The sequence below is a fragment of the Aphelocoma coerulescens genome, chromosome 2 (assembly GCF_041296385.1).
Source record: "Aphelocoma coerulescens isolate FSJ_1873_10779 chromosome 2, UR_Acoe_1.0, whole genome shotgun sequence".
NCBI lineage: Eukaryota > Metazoa > Chordata > Aves > Passeriformes > Corvidae > Aphelocoma > Aphelocoma coerulescens.
The window spans coordinates 18753782-18769963 of record NC_091015.1 but is presented as its reverse complement, the minus strand read 5'-3'; the positions used below and the strand labels follow the sequence as shown (position 1 = coordinate 18769963).

General features: G+C 37.3%; 1 protein-coding gene across 7 annotated transcripts in view; it reads left to right on the top strand.

Annotated features, from left to right (window-relative positions):
• The window catches only part of MLLT10 (MLLT10 histone lysine methyltransferase DOT1L cofactor), a 127792-nt gene that overhangs the window by 84149 nt on the left and 27461 nt on the right, over positions 1-16182 (top strand). For all 7 annotated transcript variants that reach the window (XM_069006662.1, XM_069006667.1, XM_069006665.1 and 4 more), the window contains one exon: positions 6784-6962. In XM_069006662.1, coding sequence (XP_068862763.1) covers positions 6784-6962 — 179 coding nt within the window. The remainder of the gene's footprint in view (positions 1-6783; positions 6963-16182) is intronic.

Here is a 16182-nt window from a genome sequence, read left to right as displayed (position 1 = left end):
CAGCTAAACCATCTAAATTGATAAAAACGAAGAACAAGAGAAGTGTAAATTAAAAAGTTAGCCTGAAATAGTCCTGTTATGCACATTTCAAAATACTGAGTAGTTACTGTTTGGTTGTCAGATATTGCAGTCTTAAGGACAGCTATCTGACCATGAGGTTCTAGAATACCACTTTAAGGCTGTAACTGTTGCTAGTGACAACTATTTGTAGGCCTTCAGAAACTGGGCAACAGCTGTCCCATCTTCCCCCCTCCCTTCAAAGACACCTCAGATCACTGGAACCGAAAAGAGAGAACTTCTGAAGTAGAAACTCCCATAAAAGACTGTATTATGTTCATAGTGAAGAGGAGTCTAGTGCTTCCAGTGACTCACCGTTTCAGCACCAAGGTAGATTGCTGTCAGAATGGTTTGAAGCTGTGGTATGTTTTCAGAGATCTTAAGCAAACACAGTAAATTTTCTCTGAAATCATTAAGAAACGTAGAACACAAGTCATGCTCATATTCATGAATATGAATACTCATTAATGAATACTCATTAAGTGAGCCTAAAACTGCTTTGGTTTTAGTTTGTCGTATTTAAGTCAGGCTTGTGTGTATTGGCTCACTGTTACAAAAGTGAACATTTAAACTTTAAACCTTAAAATGTTAAGGTCTTTATCAATCGTTCTTTCATATCTGTTTAACAACTTCTTTTACAAAGATCTTTCTGTGCTGTGACACACTTGAACTACAGGTCTTTTTTGTGGTTATGAGCATATGTGTCTCAGATATGATCACAGAGCTCTTTATCTTAGTATTCTATTCTAGAAGAGTACTTGAAAACTTTTTGACTCATGGTAGAACAAGTATGAAATTCTTAACATGTCCTATTTCATAAAGCTGAATTAATTGTGAAACGTCAACAGGCAGTTATAAGCACTTCAAAGATTATTGTGAGAAATTGGAGTATCTGGAGGAAACAAGTGAAAGGAGTTTTGCCCCTGTGTGGGCCATCTTCCACCCCCAAAAAAGACTGCACACTTTAATTAAGATATAACTTTGCCATGAGATACGGTGTGAAAAGTTACAGCTGTTCAGAAAGGATTGGAAGGTATTCACTGGGGCAAATCTGGAAGCATATTTAAGGATAATAATTAGAAAGCCTGTTCCTCACACTCAAAATTCATACATTATAGATTTCTAGAGGCTGGGAGAACATTTGAGGAATGTATTACTATATGCTTGCCCTTTTTTTGTACTTTTGCTTGTGTAGCTGTTATTGTTCGCTATTAGAGATGGATATAGTGAGCTAGAAAAACAGTACAGTTCTCCCTGTGTTCCTAGTCCAGCGCGTCATTCATCTGTCTCCTAGTGGCATATTCAGACCTTTTCTCTCAGAGAGAAAATTCATCTTGGGTGGGCTACGAAAAAGTGGGTTTGAGCCCTTCTGCAGTGGAGGGCTGCAGTGTGAGACCTGTATCAGCTTGGATTAATTCCAAGTAGGAACCTGACTGCTGACATGAGTGGTCATCAATGAACACAGAATCAAGTGTAAAATACCACTGTGCACTATAGCAGGTGGGACTAGCTGAACACAGTAGACCATTTTGGTAGCACATCAGTTCTGATCCTTCACCCTCACCCTGTTGTTGAATACATTTCTGATTGATTATAGATACCTGTACAGGCAGGGATTTGAACATGGGGATGAGAGTAGACAGAAGAGATTAACTGAACGTCTTTTGCTGGCTTAGCTGCCAAGGATTCGGGGTTAATTTTAATGGAGTTTGATAACAAACATCACGTCTTCGCTGTATATGATGGTGATATGATCATGGATTCACTGTATATATGTCATATTGCCATGCTGGATTGTGTTCCTTGGTTGTGTCAAAGTTCTTGTCAAGTATTTTGATCTTTTGACTATAAATCTGCTCTACAGAGTATTCTCAAAGGGAATAATTGTGGCAGTCTGCCTTCTGTCAATAGATACCAAACTGGAACAACTGTTTCAAAACAGAAAACCAGTTTTTGAAAACATGTACACATGTACTTTGTATCTTCCCTCCTCCCCACCCCCCTCAGCACTGTGTATTCTTTGGGTATTTTGAGTCTGTGGGGTTTTTTAACTTCTACCTCAGTTATGGAGAGTACTCAGAATGCCTTTTGTGAAAGGAAGACATTGACTGTTGATCTGTGACAGGCTGCTGCCTGTCCATCAAAAAAGGATGCCCAGTCACTGAAAGGGAGGGAAATGGTAGCTTGCTATTCAGCTGCAGATCAGTAACTTTCATTTCTGTGCACTTCTAGAACTGTTATTGCAGAATCTTGTAGAAACCTGTGTGAAAGTGAACTCTACCACTTTCCTCATCACCAGCAGGAAAAGAGCATGATTATTTGATTCTTAGATTTCGGATTTCTTCATGAAGGAAACAGATTGGCCCTAGCATCCAAGCTCATTATCTCATAAATTGAAGTGAAATACTGTTGCTAGCTTGGCAGTTTCAAGTGCAACTTTCTTCTCCTTCTAAACAACTGTCAAAAATAACCTGTTTTTATTTGCATCTATTTTGCATTAGATTCACTTTAGTTTATGTTCATATTACAAAATAACATAGTGGGATGCTTCTTCCACTGTTAACATTGTACTGGAATAGAACATGCTCTTTCTTGTGTAATGGAACTTCATCAGTTTTTTGTACATGTTTAGTTGCTAGTTAATGATGGACTGCTTCATGCAAAGACACCTTTTCATTTTGCACTGTATTGAAAGTTGCCATGGGTTTAGGGGAGACTTTTTGAGACTACCACACAAAGTGAAGGTACTGAAAACACGTTTATAGCTTCAGTTTGTGTAAAGAAGTTCTTGTAACTCAAAATTTCCTTTTATTTCTTCGAATTCTATTATGAGTTCCCTTGAGGTTGTCGTCCCAACCCCATGACCCAAGTAGGAACGTTTTGTAGTTCTGTGCAACTTTTGTGGGCCTGCAAGTTTACATTTGAAAAACAGCCTCTTTGGCCATATTATTCTTATTCCTGAAGTTTTGACAAAATGCTAAGATGAGCAACCTATGACAGATATCTCAGATAACTTCCTCTTTTCAAAATTGTTGTAATAGTTTCAACTTACTGACCTACAAAAGAAAATACAGCTTTAGGAAGACAATTTTACAAGCTTCCTAAGGAAGCAATATAGATAGTATCTCTCTTGATTTCGACCCACAGTAAGCTTTAAATCTGTTATCCAGTTTACAGAAAAAAACCTCTAAAACATGTATGTTCCTGTAATAGGAATGGATGGTGTATGGCTACAAAAGTAGCCACTGCTTGTTTTTTGTCTCTTGGTGAGCTAGGCAGTCACTGGCATAAGAAGGGAATGTAAGAGAGCTGGGTAATGGAGGGGGCTGTAGTACTAGAAATTAAGAACTGAGGATTTCATAGCTAGATACAGAAATTGTGGTGGTAAAGCTTAGTGTATTGATGTAATCTGTGAGATGCAACACTGGAAATCCAGAATTTAATCAGTTTTGTTAATTCTTCTGCTCATGGAGCTACTTACTTTTGAGGTTTTCATAAAACCACCAGAAGTGTTCTGTGTGCCACCTGGTGTATATTTTGATTTGAGGCTATTTTGTTTTTCACTATTCTTGAAGTGCTTTTATTTCCTCTGTTACTGATTTTGTCATTGATGGTGCATAAAGAATGCATTTTTTTTCAGTCTGCATTATCTGATGTGTTCCCTGCTCTATAGTACTACCTTTCTGTGCTAAGCAGGCAGTTATTTGTTGTCCAGATACTTTTTTTTTTTTTTTTGCAGCTGCCTTTTTGTTAAGCCTTTCACTCCAGCAGTGCAGGCTACGTGTGCATTTTATCTGTTAGAACCCAAAGTCAGTGTTCTGCAGCTGTGTTAGTGGTGTCACACACAGTCAGCCTTTAGATGAACAGTGTTACATGTCCATTTCCACCTGGAGCTGAAGAACTGTGTTCTGGTTAAAATGTTGAAGATTGTGTTTGACCATGCTATTTATGCCTCTGGCAAATTACACAGTGCCATTCATCACAAGGTACAGCTGTTCAGTAATATGGGAAGGACTTCAAGGTGGTTTGTTCGTTTCAAACATTAATGTAGTTTACAGAGATTTGTTCAGGTTTTTGTTATCATTCCTTCCTGATCCAGAAAGTGATTTATCTCTCCCCAAACCCCAAAGGACAACTTAGTATGTTAGAGACATTTCAAATGTGTATTATCTTGGCTTTCTAATATGATATGCACATAGTTTTTATACAGGTATTTTTGAAACTGTGTGAAAATCAAGACTTTATTTGAATGTTCAGCATACAGTTCTTATTTGAATGCTGCATGGAGTAATATCTTGGTTGCATGAGTAGTGTCAGAAGGTGCATGTTCTTTATGCGTTAGGTAAGGGATTGCTAAATGGAAATACTTATCCCCAACAGGGTCTACTGATAGGTCATATGTGTCCTGTATTTTGCAACAGCAACAAACAGTGGTTTTAATACTACTGCAACAACTGGCAACAAATATTAGCTTACTTCATTCCACTGGCAAACTAGTTTTCTGCTTGTCTTTCTTTTGAAATATTTTTTTGCCTGTGATTTCGTAACTATCCGCTTGATTCCAGAATTTTATTTTTAAGAGGAAGAATAAACCTTATCACTAAAATAGAAGCAGCAGAAGCTCTGCGGTTATTAAATGTGTAAGATTTTTAAAAATTAAGAAAGAAAAACTACAATAGTTTTAAAATTTTGAAGTTGTTTTCCCGTTCTGGCAAAATATTCTTAAGTTTTGGTACTTGTCTCTCACCAAAAATTTTGTTTTCTCCTCTCATTGCTATTGATGTTTTATGAGAGTGATAGTGTTTGTGGTGATGAGCTCTTATGGTTTACTCATAGGTGTTGTGATATTTCATTATTTTTACTCTTAAAACTTATGGTTCCTGAAGCCTGATAATTCATGAGAATCTCATATTTTCAAGAAGGTTTGTATATTTAATTGTTTTACTGCATTCAAAAAACAAAGGGTCAAATCTCATCCTTTTTATTAATTTGAAATTGTTGATTAAAAGCAAGTTGAAAAAATCTTTTGAGGACCTGGGTTATATTTCAGTTTTTGTGGTTGTAATTATGTCACATTTAAGACTAGACTCAGTAGCAAGGTTGTTTGTTAATCATGTTCATTTTGGTGGTGTATAAGGACAAATTAGAGCAGGATCCATAAAATGTGCTGTCTAGTTAGATGATCCAGCTAGAACTGGAAAAAGGTCATAGCAAAGCGAACACTTAAAGGATCTTAACTGCTAATAAGGCGGTAACTGTAGGTTTTGGGGGTGGTGACAAAAAAAAAACAAGGAGGGGAAGGTGTACTAAATGGAAAAAGATACGAAGGTCAGTAGAAAAGCAGAACAGGTATGGAATTTCTCTATGATGAAGAGACTGGGGAGATGATAAGTCACTAACCTTGGTTAGGCAGGAAAAAAGTGTTGTCGCGATGTGTCTTCAGCTGCTTTTTTGTATCTTCTTTCTCTAGTGGGTCTGGCTGATTTTCTCTTCCATTTTTCTTGACAGTTAATAGAGTCAGGGAATTTAAGATGCATCAGTGTTTGCATATTATGTGTGGGTTTGGATGATGTTAGTCTCCCTTGACTGCCTGTGCTCAGAGGGTTATCTGGGTGGCGAGTGGTGTTTTAACATTGCGTATCTTCTTATTGTCACTGCCTTCTTCAAATCATTATTTGTATGAGTGACAAACTAGCTCCACCCTTTGCCTTCTAACTGGCATTTCAGTTCTGTTGCTTTTTTTGATCTAACCATGTTCATTCTACTTCTGTTTACTCCCTGTGGCACTCTTCCTCTAACTGCAGTTCAGTGCTACCATGCTTGATATTCCTTGGCCAGCTGACAGCTCACTTATCTAATGCACGTGGAGCCTAACGGTTTCATAGACAGGTACTACTTCTTGTCCTGGGCTTCTGGTCAGTAGGGTTTTTTTTCCCAACCTCTATAACGAACTTTACCCTGCATGTAGATGAACAGAAGTAATGGCTTCACAGAGGGGTATGAACTCTTCCTATTTAAATTGCTAACTTACAAGTCTGACTAATGTTAACGTGTTTAGTTGTTTATTTGTTGGCCGTTCTAGCAGAAATGTTAGTCACGCATTCGTATATCATGGATGGAATTTTAGTTTGTGAATAAATGAAATACCACCAGCTCTATCGGCAAATCTGAGTACTTTGTCCTCAGACTTGCTGTCAATATTTTCCTGAAAAAGCACGAGCAATCCTTAGTTGCCAAAATTACAGTTTGGACAAATGTATGTTGTTCAATAACCTTTATTTTAAAATTAAAAAGTATTTTTTCCATTTGTATGGTGTGTGTTCAGTTACATAGCCCAATACTTCACTCTTTACTTAACAGTAATACATTGAAAGAGCAAACTCTGATAGCAGACTCAGTTGAAGGCAGGCATTTTAGCCAAAAATTCTGCCACTGTTAATGTTTGAGCAGTTTGTAATGCACATAAATATTTGATTTATCACACATGTTTTACAAAAACTTAAAACTGAATCAATCTGTATTCCCTGAACTGTAGAATGTTAAATGACGAGAGCACTTTTATCAATCAGCATGGTTAGAATTTCTACACAGGAGCTTTCTGCATTACGTATTGAGTGATCTTGCTTGTCTTGATTAATTTTCTACTGCATATTTACATGGTTACTAGTAAACAGAGGGAGGGGGAGAGAGAGAGATGCATGTAATCGTTTTTGTAATTTTTTTCAGGTATTTTTAGCAGCAATGATGTAGCAGTATCATTTCCAAATGCAGTATCTGGCTCAGGATCTAGCACTCCCGTTTCCAGTTCTCATTTACCTCAGCAGGCTTCAGGCCACTTGCAGCAAGTGGGAGCTCTATCACCTTCAACTGCGCCTTCTATAACTACTGTTGTTGCTGCAACTCAGGTAAACTATCACAAGAGTTAAGATAGAAAACCATGTTACTGACCTGCTTATTTTCAATGTTAAAAGAAACCGTAATTTGTTTGGAAAATAGGTTAATAAACATTATATTTGTTGTGAAACGTTGTAGTGGCTGGAAGTTCCCCATAATAATACATAGTCTTATTTTGTAGAGCACATAGATATTTTTAAATGTAGTCTGAGGAAGTGCTTATTAATAACCATATTATGACTAGTGGCATAAATGCTGGTTGCAGTTCATCAGTGTTCTAACCAGTCTTTTATCAGAACATAAGAAAGGATTTTAAAAAGGAAAGTATGTGAAGTTTTCTGTTTTTTATGCAAAAATGATGGTATCAGTTAAAGAGTGGTTTGTTTGGGAGGTTTAACAACTGGACAGCTAAGCTAGCCCTGGCAAAGGGATGGCCAAGGCTGACATCTTGGTAACAAATGAATGTTGACATATATGTTTTGTATTTGGAAAGTCATGCAAATGAAGATCCATAGTTCATGTTTGATGGTGAAGGAAAAAGGGAGGCATGAGAGAAATGCAGAAGGGTGGCATAGTTGAAGTAATGAACCAGAAAAAATACCTTTATGATAGTATTTTGTATGAATTTAAGTTGGACAAGACTACATTTATCAAGATAAGAGAGTATGAAATTATAGTTGCAGAAAGTCACCGTGATTAGTGTTTACGTATGAAGGAATACTACACTATACATGATGATTTTATACTCCTTGTTTCTTGCATTTTCATTTTGTGATGGGAATCTCTCTTACAATGAATATATCAAATATATATATTTTTGTGTGCTTATAAGCAATGAACTTGTAACTTATCTACAGTGATCTAAGATAGTGGATATAAACATGAAGAATTAAAATCAAGCTTAATGTGTGTGTGTGTGTGTGTGTGTGCATGGATAGCAGAAATACTATGTGAAGACCAACACAGATTACATTTCAATATCAAATAGCAATATGTTCATATAGGTGGCAGTTTGTATTTTTACATCATTCTTCTGGACTGGTTTTCTAAAGAAATAAAGTGGTTTCACCCAAAATCTAGTGATATCTCTTTGGCACAAATTGATCAAAACTACTTTAAAGAAATTAATTAAAAATTTGGTATTTTAGTAAGTTCTCCTTTATTTTTCATTTCCAAAGATCACTACACACTAACTCAGTGACAGCACTTAAATTGAACAGTTTGGAGTTAAGGGGAGGGATTGTGTCATAGTTTAGTAGCAGATTAAAACTTTTAAAAAACCCCAAGTAGTCAATGCTCAGTTTTCACAGAGGAGAGGTTTGCCATGAGAGTCTTGGAAAGACTCGGCCTTTTGTACAGCTCAATGTATTCATAACTGATCTGGGGAAAGGAGGAGGAGGAACACACACCAAGTTTGCTGATTATGCTGGGTAATGCAATGAGCCCTTATGACGATCAGCTGTCACAAACTGCTGAAAGACCTCGCCAGCCTGTGTTGACAAGGTGGTTGAGAGGGCAAATAAAATCCATGGTAAAGGGAAAGGACAGTTACTATTCAAAACAGATATGGTACATGCCAGAAGAGGTACAAGAAGAGCCGTGGCAGTGAACAATGGCAGAGAACATCTTTATAAGGAGTGAGTAAATAATGAGGGATTCGTGGCCTCAAAAAGAGACGCTGAGAAGGGATAAGACAAAGGTCTGTAAAACAATTGACGTGGAAAAGTTAAATAAGCAAGAGTTGTGCGCCATCACTTCTATTTGTTAACCTCTGTCAGAAGATAGATTGAAAAAGCAATGGGAAAAAACCCGTATTTATGAGTCAGGAAGAGAAATACCATAGTATTTTTTTCCTTCAGGTTGTCACAAAAAAAGGAAGTATACCCTAGGAGATGGACCTTCTCTCAGTATTTAGCTGAGCTAGAGAGCCCTCCATAGGTTAACTGCTTAAAATTCCTGTCCTTCCTTTGGCTTTGTTTCTTGGGAGTTGCCTTGGGGGCTTTGGTTTTTTTTTTTTTATTCCAATCCCCAGAGAAGCAAAGGAGTTGTGTGTCTTGCCTCACTACTAAACTTGTTTTCAAGTGGTCATAGATTTACTTGTCAGGATCTTACTCACAGGTACTACCATTTAAAGAGTCATTTGGTTTTGAGATACACAGGGAGATTGAAATTGTGAGTTTTGGTTGACAGCCATAAAGGTGAGCTCCTTTATTTGAATTAACAAAGTCTTCCACTGCTTCAGCGAGTCTTCTTTTAGTTCATAAGGTCCATACTAGTCTGAAGAGATTCAGTCAGGAGAGCCTAGTTTACCATGCAGTTGTTCTCCACTGCAAGCAACCTGTTTGTGTGATTTTTTTTTTTTTTATCTCTTCCCCTACCCCCACCCCCTTCCTATTTAGCATAAATGACTGATTATATGTCAAGGGTTGGCATTTACCTACTTACTTCTGCAAAGTTTCATCAGAGTGCTGTGTCTGCTTACTGGGCTCTTGTGGATGTATTCTCAGTGTTTACCCACCTCTTGACCATGGGAGTCTTCAAGTAAGAGTGTGCTAGTATGTTTCTTGTGTAGTGCTCTGATTAAAAGAAAGCCATCATCCTAGATTATAAGCAAAGGTAAGCTTGTACCTCTATAGCAGGTAAAAAGTAATAGTTAAAAGATTAGGTTTTGCTTAAACTATTAGTTAACAGAGCAAGTATGACCAAATCTTGTCTGCTCACTTAGTCATGTTAGCAGATGTGCAATCGGAATAGTGGTAAAACTTGGAATAGCCTCAAAGATCTGCTGCTAAGGTGCATCCTGTAAGATTTCAGCTGTTTTCTTAGATCTCTGTTGGGCATTTGTAATTATGATTTAGGGGGCATCATAAATTTGTCAATTTTTGAAGGATTTTTTTTAATGTCTCTTTTTTTAAAGAAAGGGTGTTAAGAAATTCTAAAGAAAAGGTCTTAGGAAAAAACGTGTTCCCATAGAATTAGTCTCAGAATTACCTGATGCATTCTGATTAGAATGGTGTGATAGGCATCTAATGCAGAAAATTTTGTTCATAGCATTAAAAAAACTTGAAAACAATTGAAAGCAACTGCCCCAAATTAGGTAATACTATTATTAAATACTGCTATTAAATTAATACTACTCAAAATGACAAAGTAACTTCTGTTATTTTTAATAACTTACAGGCCTGTGTAAAACTTTTGGTGATTAAAACCCCATAGTGCTGTTTTTTCCTTCAACAACTAAACAACACTGAGTTTAAAGCTTAAAAAAACCCACAAATTGAAAATCCTGGGTTTTGATTTTTTCATTATATTGACTAGTATGGTCATTTCTATACTGTGATGTTTGTTTGTTTGTTAAGACGAAAACACAGTATGGACCTTGTTACAATCCCCTTTTCTGCCTCATTTTCTTTTCTCTCATGCCACTCATAATTTTTATTCCAAACTAACAAATCCAGAAGAATAAATTATGAACTTGTGTTCCATGCTGTGCCATAACTGAATTGAAGTGCTGGTGTTCCTCACCAGGTAGGAACCAGTGGACTAGTGAAAATGCCACTTGCTGGAAATGCGTATTATTTTGCATGCTGTTCTTTTTTTATATGTCTTGGGCATAGCCTCAGATAGGTTACACTGCTTAATTCAATAAGCCTTTATTAGCTAACAATGCATTTAAGAACTGCAAAAGTGTAGTAAAAAAGGGATACAAGAGAGAAGGGGTACAGTCCACACAAATACTTTCTCCTACTTTTCCATGAATTGGTACTCTTGGCATGGTTGTGGGTACTGCTTATTTTGTATGTAGCAGCAAACTGCTGTATCCTAAACTTGTGTCTTTCCTCTCAGAAGTGTGTTTTTAACTTTCATATGGTTATTGATATGTGCTTTGTTATTGAGAAAAATTGCTTTCTTCCATTTGGATTTTGAATATCATCTTCACTTTTCCCTTTTAAGCCAGGTGACAAGTTGCACCACTTGAATGTCCTATGCTCAGTTTTTATCCCAAATATTTCATAGTGCTTCATAATTATAGCAAAAATGTTTGTCAGTCTGTTATGCTGTTCTGTAACAATTTGCCATACTGCTGTTTCTGATAAGTTATTCTTTGTGATTAACATAAGTTCATAAAAAAAGTGGTGACCTGGGTGCCTCAGTGTCTTCTGGCATTGTACAGCAGGATTTCTTTTTATTCATTTAGTACTGTATAATTGAGTGTTTGCTACTCTGGTTGGGATTGAGATTGAAATTGCTTGAGCTGTGTGTTCTTTTTGATGACTTAAATTAGTGAAATTACCCTACTACAGCTCTGTGGCCAATTGTTTCTGGGGTCTCCAGGTTCTGAATGCAGAATCAAACTGCAGAATTGGAAGTAAAGGTTTTTGACAGGGCTTTCTTCAGTCGTTGATTGTTAAAACCATTTAATGGTTCAGACTGTATTGCTTTCAAGACAAAAATGCACTTAAGTATCTTGTAATCTCATTTCAATAGTGCTTTTAGTGGGAGTAGAAATGGCATGTAGTAGTTTGCTTAAATACACAGTCTTTTACTTTAAAAATTTGTAGATCATCAAATGTTGGGGTTGTTATTGTATGATCCAGTAATGTATGATATTTCCATTGTAGTAATCTTAGTTTATTGAGAAATTTTCAGGATTTGTTCCTATTGAAAATTCAATATCAAATTTTCACTTTGTAGTTGATTTTTTTTCATTCTACTGTGCGATGGTATCTCTGCTCTTGGTGACTGTAATAAGCACATCTGTGAGGCAATTTCAAGCAATACGGCACATACTTGTTACAAACCTCTCCTACAGATACAATCCAGAAGATTTTCTTACAATATGATTTTTTTGCTGCTGCTAGATTCTTCTTTCTTTTCTAAGCATTTTTTTTCCCTCTGCAACTTCTGTTTTATTTTCTTCCTAAATTCCCAGCTCTTACTTTATGCACTGTGCTTCCTTTGCCACAGAGGCAGATAATGAAGAGGGAGAAGGACAAGAAGTATCTGTAACAGCAGTCCTTGTGGCTTGCACAAAGATAGGGAAGCTGAATAGTTGCTGTTTTACGTCCAGGATTTATTTGTGATGGCATGATAGGTCCACTTCAACATAGTGTAATCAACTACTGCCTCAGGGTGCAGATGTGATAATTGGGAAGGTAGGTGCTGCTGCTCAGTTGCAATTCTGAGTGAAAGAAGTTTGCTTTTTATCACTTCCATTGTCCTAAAGTTCCTTTGGCTTTACTTCCCTTAGGAACAGTACAAAAGCAGCAGGGTTTCTTTAGCATTCATGTAGAGGTGGTTATCCTCCTTTGTCTGATCCAGCTTCTAGGGAAAGATAAGGCTCATTTTTTTCCAGTAGATTTGGAGTTACTTGTTAACAACAGAGGAATGTGAAAGCTAAGGAATTCTGAGATCTCTTCAGGTTCTGAATGTAGGGCACATGATGTTTCAGATGCATCTGTCCTGTGGTTTTTATTTTCTCATTTTCTGAATTAATATAGTCCCTAATTTTGGATCTCTGTGGTCCCCTGCTCTTTCTCCAAATTACTAGTCTACACTATTTTTGGCTTCCTGTTTTAGTGGTTTTTTTCCTTGTCATAGTTTAAGTCTGCTCCTCATTTTGCATGCTATCAAGGGAACTTTCTTGTCCTTTTTATTTTATGTTCTGGCACTCACGGGAAAATAAATGAAAAGACAGGAAATAGGAACTCTATTCTTAGTTTTCGTTCCTTCCAACAGAGAAGTTAGGAGCAGTTTTGGGAGCAATCTTATTAATACCTTCCACAAGAGGGGTGGAATTATGAAGGAACTTAATAGTACATCTTAAACAAGTAGATGTTCCTTTGCTGAAAATTCAAGTTGAGAGGGTTTTTTTCAAGTCTGCAGGAGGGGAGTCTGGGCATTTTCATGGGACAGTAAAATGCACCTACCTGATTGATATTGCTTCTAACTTTACAGTTGTAACCTCAAATTATGGATATTGCATTCTTAAAGTCAGTATGGCCAAGGAAGATACTCCTTCGTCCACTTTTGTTTCCCAGTCTTGTTCAGAGAACCGTAACCTGTTTCCCGCTGGTTTGGATTTGGTTTTTTTAAAGTGAGGAAGGAAGGAAGGAAGGAAGATAGGTTGGTTTGTTTCAAGTTAAGCATCTGAAGTTTGCTAGAGCTGGGCAGACTGCAGTCTTTTAAAGGACGTTTCTGGGCCATCCTCCGTGTGGATACTCCAGAAAATGGCAGGTCTATCAGCTATCAGTGTTTAATCAGCTTTTCTTTGGTGAGTAGAATAAATACACAGAGAAAAACCCGAGCTGTCTTCAGTTCTAGGACTTTGGGGTGTGACAGATGTGACCTGCATTAGATGGTTGGCTGCTTAAATGAGTCCCTGCTCTGCTCCCAAAGATGCACATCACAACCGTATGTAAGTTAAGAGTTAGTGTAATACTTCTGCAGACACCTTTGGATCACAACCTCTTAAAACTAGAGACGTTGACATGATCTCAGCAAACTAATTTAAGGATTGAATCCTTTTTTTTTGCAGTGCAAAGGAACCTAGCATAATTATATTAAACTGCATTAGACGTGTAATCAGAGATGATTTCCAGAACTTAAGAAGAACTCTCTTTTTACATTTTTTTCAGGCCACTTTCTATGTTCCTTAACATAGAAATCATTGAGATACTGAATCCTATAAGAGCTCTTAGGAAGTCAGCTATTACGAAGTCCAGGGTGCAGATAGTATAGACTTCTACTGCATATTTGGTGGGTGCCTTGTGGTGAAACCTCTCACTTCTTAGTAATTAGTCATTAAGGTAAAGCATAGACAGCAATTATGACAATATGTTAATAAATTGCTAAATTTCTCCAAAACATCTAAGTTGGTTCATTTTTTAAGTTCAGGTTATACATTTTCATACAGAGTATGTTGTTTGTTTGGGGGGCTGGGGGTGGGGTGTTGTTTGTTTGTTTGTTGGGTGTTTTTTTGGTGTTTTAGGTTTTTTTTTGGTTTGTATTACCTATAATGAGTGATAATTAAAAAGAGACTAATAAAACATCTGGAAGTAATGATGTTGCATGGTTTAAGCAGCATGCTTCCAGAAAAAGGAAATTAGATCCTTACTGTGGTACTAGAATTCTCTAATCGATTGAAATGCTGGATACATGAAAACCAATTAAAATATTTTATGTTACTATCAAAATACCTCTTGATGATAAAGTCTCTTGAAAGAGGCTCCTATGCACTGGGTCAAAGGTAAAATATCAACATGGATCACAGGCTGTTCAGATGCTGAAATTATTTGGTTCTCCTTAGCTTATAACTTAACAAAAAGGTACAAAAGGAAATGTCAGCATATCCAGAACAAAAAGAAATGTTCTTAACAGAGTATGCTGCTCATCTTTGGGACTCACTGCCATGGGAAATTGCCAGCGCTTCTAGATTTGGAAAGTGCTAAATGCATCCTTCAGTATGTTGTAGACAGAGAGGTTTGATACTGTGGTGTAGGATGTCAGTGCAAAACAGAGACTTCCCTTCCAAATCTACTAAATCATATTTGTGTCACGGCCACTTAAATTTGAGTCTTGAAAAATAAAAAATGTGAAAGAACTGTACTAGCAAAAGTTTTTCCATCGAAATTTTCTTGCTTCTCACTTAAAAGCTGTTTTAATTTCTAGTTACTTCTGGGCAAAACAGGTAAAAATCTAATTTTCTTTTCACGCAATCTAACTGAGGATTTTTGGGGTGGGGGAGGAGGAGAGTAGCAAGGAGGAAGAATTTACAGCCAGAGGGAAAATTCCTTCTAACATGTGACTCAACTAGAAGAACAAAGGAATCATAGTTGCAAGTAATCTTGTATTTAGCCCAATGAAAATCTTGTTTTCCTCTTGCTTCAGAAAGCTTGTCTTCATGTAGACTTGTGCAATACAGAGGTAGTCTGAAAGGCAGTTGCCTGGTTTTGCACAGTGCCACATGCTGAGACAACTGCATCAATGTTTCGGTCCAGCAATAAATGTTTTCTGCCTTCAAGCTGAAGCTTATTTAGCTTGGCTTATCTGGTGCTGCTGTAGCAACCATCAGTCTCCAGGCAACTGAGGCACATTGACCTCTTCGTTGAACTGAGTGTAGCACTAGTTCAATTTAGCTGCCTGAGACAATAATAATGGTGTTGAATCTAAAAAGTGTGAAATTTTCTAGTTTGTATGCAATGGAAATAATAAAACTATTTAGATGAAACTGAATGTTTAGGTCTTACTTGAAAAAGATTTTAAGTATACGTGGTGTGTGTTTGTTGCAAGCTGCAGAGTTGGTTGCTGAGGCAGTGTCCTTATAGGCCTTGTATAAATGTTGAGAATCTTACAAGCATTTTTGCACAGCAGCAATTCTGCTACTGAAGGTGTTTGTTTCATCACTTAAATAGCAAAGACTGTTGATGTTTATTTAGATAGTTAAAATGTCTGTGCTTGTGAATAAGTAGGTGATTCTTTATTATTACTCTTTTTGAAATTACAGATGGTCTTGAAAGTAGTTACGTTTCTCTCAGATCCATTATTCCCCATATTGCAAGTGTCCGGCTTTCTTTGGAATAGTTGTATGAAGAAAATAGATTCCTCTATGGGTATACTGAGTTTGTTGCCTAATAAAGTATTTTTTTCTGCTAGTCAATTGAGATTCCTCATATATAGATTAAAGTTCTTAAGTAAAACAGATTCATGGGCACGATTGCTACAGTGCAGATACTTCAACATGGTGTATCAGACAGCAAGGCCTGTGGAAAGAAATACATATGGACCGATTCTTGGTAGATGTTCCAGAGATGTTTATTTCTCCAGCTGCATGGCCGGGCTCTGCCAAGGAACTGCTACAGTCACGGGACCCGAGCTGCTTTGCCCGCGCAGGGGAACACAAACCAACCCATGGGGAACGAGGCTGAGCAGGGGCAGGGAAACCCCGTGCCTCCCCCCCAGGGCCCCTCTCCCAGGATCCCACGGCAGCGGAAGGGCCCCAACATTTCACCCGTTTATTTTTAACAAAAAGAGATTTAAAACTTACTATTGAAAACAACTGGATAAACATGAGATAACAAGGACAGTTTCAACACAAAACAAGCCACCCTCCTCAGTCTTTAAATGTCCAAACAGATTCTCTGGAATATCTTAACGCTAACAGAAGGGAGACAGGACTCCCTGGGCATGCTTTGTGGGGAAACTGAGGCAGGAGAGGGTTTCTTCTCTTTG